Here is a 6,445-nt window from a genome sequence, read left to right as displayed (position 1 = left end):
ATATTCTTATTTTAAGAATTTTAAATGTTTTTATTTAAAGAATGTAAAATAAATATATTAGAAACTTAAATTTTTTACATTTTTAATATTTTTTTAAATTATAAACTTAATATGTGTCTTTAGGGTACAAGATATATAAATTTTAAAAAAATTTAGATATAAATAAAACTATGATAATGATGGAAACAAATTTAGTGACAAGTTAGATAAATAAATTTTTCATTTTTGTGTAACCACTCAAATGGCTCTTTCGGTTGCTTTTAATAAATTTTTTATTAGTATACACGTTAGATAAATAATGTTTTAATAGATTTTATAATTTAGTTAATATGTGCTCTAAATACATAAATTAAAATTATCAATTTTTTTAAAAAAAATGATACAAAGCTTAGCTTCTAATCTTCTTTTTTTTTTTTGCATTTATTAAGATAAAAAATTTTAAAAAAATTTATTAATGATAATTTTAATATATGTCTTAAAATACATAATAGCTAAATCTAAATTTTATTATATAATAATTAAATGTTTAAAATATTATTATAAAATAAGTTATTGCTTTTTAAAGTGAAGAAAGATCAATCCATCTAAAGATGATTCTCAAATAATTATAGAATAATAAAAAATTTATAAAAAAAACTAAAGGATTCAATCTCAAATTGGTTAAAATCAATTTGAGCGTTCACTTGGATTTGTTGTTATAACAAAGGAGAATGTAGACAAACAATTTAAAATATTCATGGGAGGATCCTGCCCCTCACTGTTAATTCGTCCTACATGACAAGAAAGGGTTCGTTTTTTCTGTTAGCTGTTATAGTTTGTTTTGCTGAGTGAATTTGCGCGTCAGACAAAGTCTAATTATTATTGAAAGCCGGAAATGACGTTTTTACTTTTTTTAGTCCTTAGCTTTAAGTTGACTTGAGTATATCTACTTCTTTTTAAGTAAATAAATGATTAATTTAATCTATAAATTTCAAAGGATATTAATTTATTTCCTAATATATTTCATAAGTCATAATCTTTACAATTATATTATACTCCTGATCATTTTAAGAGACATAAATGATTTGCAAATTACAACTTCAGACTAAATTGATAATTTTAAGGACTAAAATAAAAACTATTTACAATTTCAAAGAACAAACTAGAACTTCACCCCTTTTTTAATGCTAATATAGAAGAATCACTTTGAGTAAAGTGCAAAAGGCCAGAAAGTTATAAGCAAATTTGATTGGGTTAAAAAATAAAAGAAAAAGAAAATGGTCAATCCCGTTATTGATTTCTAGTTTTGCTTCGAATTTTCTGACATCACCTCTTTAGCTGTGACTTCCTAAACAGAAATCACATTATATGATTTATTTGTATATCTATAAGCTGATCTTACATTGCCTGCTTCCTGGCATTGCTATTTACTGAACAGCAGAGGAAGCTAACGAGAAATTTAACCTTGACTCAGTAAGTTAGTCTGTGCTTTGGTGTTAAATGAGAAAGGACATACAAAGCCACAGTACATTTGGGGAAATTGTGATAGACGTCACCATGCTTCGGCAGCCAGCAGGATATGCTAAGCTGCTCAGAGTGTTGTTCTCAATGCCCCTCGGAAAACTACGGCAACGACAGATCACCCCCCAATTCGTCGATAACTTTCTCCACTTTAACCAACATATCTAGTAACATGAACATGTAACATAAGTATTGTGGGAAAATGTTAGCAGATCTTGCAATATTAACAAAAGAATGCATTCCGCACAAGTCAGTTCAAGTTCAGACCACTAATTCCCCCTGATGTTGAGGTGCACAGAAACGGTGCAGAAATATCCAAATTCAGCCCAAAGAATAATAAGAAGCGTTCAGGGTTTTCCACTCATGTTTTAAAATAGGAGTGGAGATAAAAATGACAAGACAAATTAAATAAACAGAAATGACACATCATAATGAACGAATGAAACAGAAATAACCATTAAGTAATCCTAACAGATATAAGTGAGAAGGACAGATTGTTACCTTGGAAGGAAGAGTCTTCCATGTACCTCTACATCAAAGGAAAATAAATAACATAAAACACGGTCAGCAGAGAAAATGTGTTTCCAAATTATTGTCCTTATACAGCATATTATTAATAGAAGCACCATGAATAAGGTGATCAAAAGCATAATCCAACTTTCTTAGCTAAAATTCAAGATATGTACCACGATTTGGGACTTCAGTTCAATTTCCTGGGAAGCAATTGGTTGAGCTGCAAGACATGATTTTGTTCAAATGAAAAAGTTTATGGTATGAAACTGGAACACGTATTATGTAAAAAAAAAAAAAAAGTTCACCCACTATGGTTGATCTCAGAGCAATCCATCAGAAGTGTGGTAAAACTGGGTGGCAAAGCTGGGAGGATTCCTGCAATGCTGAAACCAGGTGGTGCTTCCATTTCTTGGGTGCCTGAAGGCTGCTTTTCTTCGGTTTTAATACTTCGTGGCATTTGTGGTTTGTAAGTGTCAACGGGAGTCATAAAGCTGGCCTCCTCGCTGGGTCTACAGTCACAGGAAGGCTCAATATATAGTCTCCACCCTCCGTCACAATTTAGTCAAGGTTTAATTAGTCTGTTGGTCTCTATAGTTTCATCAAGTTTCATCAAATTTTTAATTAGATTCCTATATTTTTTTTCCTTTCAATTGGGTCTCTACACTGCTTTAATTTTATAATTAAGTCCTTTCTAGTGTAAAATATATTAGAGTTAACTGAATATTTTTTCACAAATTGAGGATATTTATAATTAAAAACTTAATTAAATCTTTGACCGCATGTATTTTGGTAAAAATATTATGTTAATTTTAATATTTTTAACATGAAAAAGATCTAATTACAAAATTAAAAGCAGTGTAAAAACTCAATTGAAAAAAAAATATAGGTACCTAATTAAAAATTTGGTGAAACTATAGACACCAACAAAGTAATTAAACCTTTAGTCAACTCATACTTCAAATAGCTCATGAGAAAAATATATTATTCCTATGGCCACAATTGAAGGGAAAAGACGAAAGAACAAAGGATGTCCATGAAAATATGAACAGTGGAGTGAAAGGTTATGTACTAACTGTTAAACACAATGATAATTGTCACGTCCTCACATTCCTCCCAATATAGCCCAATTACACAAAACTCCTTTATACCTGTGGCAGTGCTTGTTTGAGGAGACGAACTCTGACTGTGATGAAATTTCAGATCCAAAGTCAGTATTTAAGGGTTCTGGATCCTTCTCATCTTTCAGGAGCCCCTGGAAGGGAACATAATCAAGAGTTGACAATCAGTACTATGGTTTCTAGAGTCCAGCCCCTGGTTCCATGTGGGTGAATGGAGATTATTATATTACGATAAGCAACGGTAGAAGTCACCTTCAAAATATTTACAAATGACTGTGCTTCATATAGTGATGGAAACCGCAAAGCAAACTTTTGAATCTGACAAATAAAATAAAAAGTAAGTGTAAAGCTCGTAACAACTCGTATAACTCTCTGATGACCGAAAATTGAGAAAAACAAGCATGGCCGAAAATAATAGCTATGTGTGCTCTGAGATTCAGTTGGTAAAATAAACTAACAATACTGTCACGCCCTGCAAACCCCCAGAATCAACTGTGTATGATGTTACAGATTACAACAGAACAATAATATTATGGAGATCGGAGAGTGACCAGCGAGAAAAAAGTAAACCTATCAGTCTATCACAATATAAAGTTATAGTATCACAATACCAAAATACACAGCATCGAGAACAAAAATCTTACCTCGCCTACGGAATCTCTGAAGCTCACAAGCACAGTTCTGATTCCCCTAGCTGGAAATCCAGAGACGCATGACACCTGAGGCCACGAGAAATGCAGTTTCGAAACGTAGTGCTCTTCCTGCCACAAAAACCACACAACACTGATCAGAATCTAAAAATTCGAAAACTCCATTCTCATCCACTAAAATGGCTTTCGATTGAAGCGTAATCACAAGCAATTCTTGTCAGATAAAAAAGATGCGAATAAAAGAAATACGATCTGAAAAGAACTCCGAATTAAAAGGAAAAAACTGAAGCGAGAAAAGATAAATCGCCGGAAGTAACAAATTAAGCAAGCTAACGAGTAATCGAAAGGTGCAGAATGCAGTAAAAGTGAAAGAAAGGACTGACGAGGAGGCTGGCATTGAATGAGACGGTGAGGATGACGTCGCGGTGGGAGAGGTCGGGGAGAAGGCGGAGGAATGCGACGGAAGGGGAGGAAATCCAGTTGCCGCGGGGAGAACGGCTTCGGAGGCGAGGAGGCAGAGGGAGAAGGCCGGCGGAGGAGGATGGCGATGAGGTTGGATAGGGAACAAAGCGCGCGAAGCAGATCTCCCACTGGTCTCTGATGGTGGTTGCTGAGTTATCAACGTCGTTGCTTGGTATCACCGCCAGAGATCCCGCCATTTTCCCGCTTTCGAGTACCAAACTCGCTCTTCAGTGCTCTCTTTTATAGCGTGGATTTCAAATTTAGTCATTGGATTTCTTCTTCTTCTTTCTTTTTTTTTTTTTTGTTTTTTTTTTTTTTAAGTTGAGCTGCAGCTGCTCTTCTTTTGGGGGGTACCAACAAAATTTAGGATTTTTTTAATTTAAATTTAATGAATACATAAAAAACGAAAATACATAGAATATAAAATAATTAGCTAAATACACAATGTATCACATTTCGGATGCTGAGAGGTGAAGTAGAAAATAAATACATCTTAGCGACTAAAATTCTATAATGCGATAATACGACGCCGTGACGTATTTAGAGTACACCCGGGATATGTGTTAAGTGGGAGAACGGTGACTGAATATTCGGAATACGCATAAATTTGGAACAAGGTCTCAATATTCGAGATATTTGTAAAATATGTAATTCTAATCTCAGCATTCGAGATATGCTCGGAGGTATATATATAAGGCCATAGCAGCCAAAATTTTCGTTCATTTGAATAATTTTTAAGAATTTTGTGACTTTATAACATCTTAACTTCGAATTTCTTAAGTACATATGGCCCCCGACAATATGTTCATAATGGAGACATCAACAGATTAAATGCAACTTGGCACATAGCTCGAGCATTGGATTTTAAGGTTAGTTTTTTCTCCGTCTTTTATTTTCAGTAAATAATTAGTTTAGATGTTTAGCCTTTAGTAACTTAGTTAATGTGCTAGGTATTTTTAGTAGGGTAAGTTAGAAGTTCTATATTAACTTAGTTAGGTATAGTATGCTTTGATATTTTTATAAGTAATTGCAACTTAAGTTAAATAAATAAAATAGCTAAATATAAATTAATATATTAAAATATTTGTTCGATCATATCTTTCTACTAAACTTATCGTTAGATTGAAGTCATCTAGAATATTACAGTCAAGTTAGAATAGTGCAACATGAATGATTTATTTTTTAAATCTTGCTTGATTGTCCTTTCATTACTTAGTACTGTGAATATTAGTTGGGCGTGATATTACCGACATTGCGAGTTGCATGCCGCTTATTGTCTCTTGGATCTACTATAGGTTCCCGTCATTTTGTCCGGCGGATATAACATCATTAGGTTCCCACTTGCAGTTAAGTATGCACTTGTTGTAATTATTTTTTAATTTAACAACTAATACACAGTGGATACGATTTAATTATTGCAATTAATTAATTTCTGTCAGTAATTTTTTATGGGTGTAAGTTGGAAAAACTAGGGCAATAAAGTTAGGATCGCCATGATGGCAGGATCCAGACTTTACATCGTCGCATCGATAGCCTTACTTTTGATCAGGTAAGACATGTTTTGTTTTTTACATTATTTCATGCGTTGGTATGTTGTTCCTAATTATAGTACTTTAATGTGATGTGACTAGTTTCGACGAACACCATACGAAGATCTCCAGTTAGCTCAGATTAAGCCTAACTGGCTTACTAGTGACAGAGAGATTTATACATGAATGGCAGTTGTCTCCCTTGTCTGCTTTTACTTTGTAGAGTTTCATCATGTTGACAAAATGAAGAGGCATCTTGAGGGGCAACAACACCGGTCAGCAGATCCGGTGAACGTCGACAAATTTCTTTTCAAAACAAGGGGAGATAATGCCTGATGGCCCAACGTACACCGCTAGTGGTACGACTTGTTTACGGGACGTTACCAGCTGTACCACTTGGTGACCATCGATGGCCACCTTAATCCTTGTCTGACACAGGAGTACCTCACATGGTGACAGCAGGCATGTAGAGTTAGATTTCAATATGGGGAGGACATTCTTGCTGGTCCGAGAGCAGCAGCATCGCCTGCTGATATCCTCCATGTGGCCCTGGACCAGATAGATAACTTAGAGCTTCCACTTGATGCCCCAGATTGGAGACAATGGGCTAGGAGGCGTGCCCGAGATGATGTTTGGAGACCGGCTCGAAGGGTACGCGATCAGCTGTTAGACG

General features: G+C 34.5%; 1 protein-coding gene across 1 annotated transcript; it reads right to left on the bottom strand.

Annotated features, from left to right (window-relative positions):
* Positions 1-1,210: 1,210 nt before the first annotated feature.
* LOC107634702 (poor homologous synapsis 1) lies at positions 1,211-4,581 on the bottom strand. Its single transcript, XM_016338129.3, has 8 exons — positions 4,165-4,581; positions 3,776-3,892; positions 3,384-3,449; positions 3,162-3,265; positions 2,323-2,522; positions 2,187-2,233; positions 2,002-2,029; positions 1,211-1,664 (listed from the first exon to the last, which is right to left on the bottom strand). The coding sequence occupies exons 1-8, from the start codon at positions 4,438-4,440 to the stop codon at positions 1,603-1,605; spliced, it is 900 nt and encodes a 299-aa protein (XP_016193615.1). The 5' UTR covers positions 4,441-4,581; the 3' UTR covers positions 1,211-1,602.
* Positions 4,582-6,445: the final 1,864 nt, after the last annotated feature.

The sequence above is a fragment of the Arachis ipaensis genome, chromosome B3, assembly GCF_059453495.1.
Source record: "Arachis ipaensis isolate K30076 ecotype BB chromosome B3, ASM5945349v1, whole genome shotgun sequence".
Classification (NCBI taxonomy): domain Eukaryota; kingdom Viridiplantae; phylum Streptophyta; class Magnoliopsida; order Fabales; family Fabaceae; genus Arachis; species Arachis ipaensis.
The sequence above is the reverse complement of the archived record's forward strand: the minus strand, read 5'-3'. Positions and strand labels throughout refer to the sequence as shown.

Excerpts from the sequence above, each read along its gene's own strand:
- LOC107634702 (XM_016338129.3), bottom strand. The coding sequence starts at position 4,440 with ATGGCGGGATCTCTGGCGGTGATACCAAGCAACGACGTTGATAACTCA. Across the intron at positions 3,893-4,164 it reads CATTCAATGCCAGCCTCCTC|GAAGAGCACTACGTTTCGAA; the intron begins GTCAGTCCTTTC and ends TTTTTGTGGCAG. Across the intron at positions 2,523-3,161 it reads TCAAACAAGCACTGCCACAG|ACCCAGCGAGGAGGCCAGCT; the intron begins GTATAAAGGAGT and ends CTGTGACTGTAG.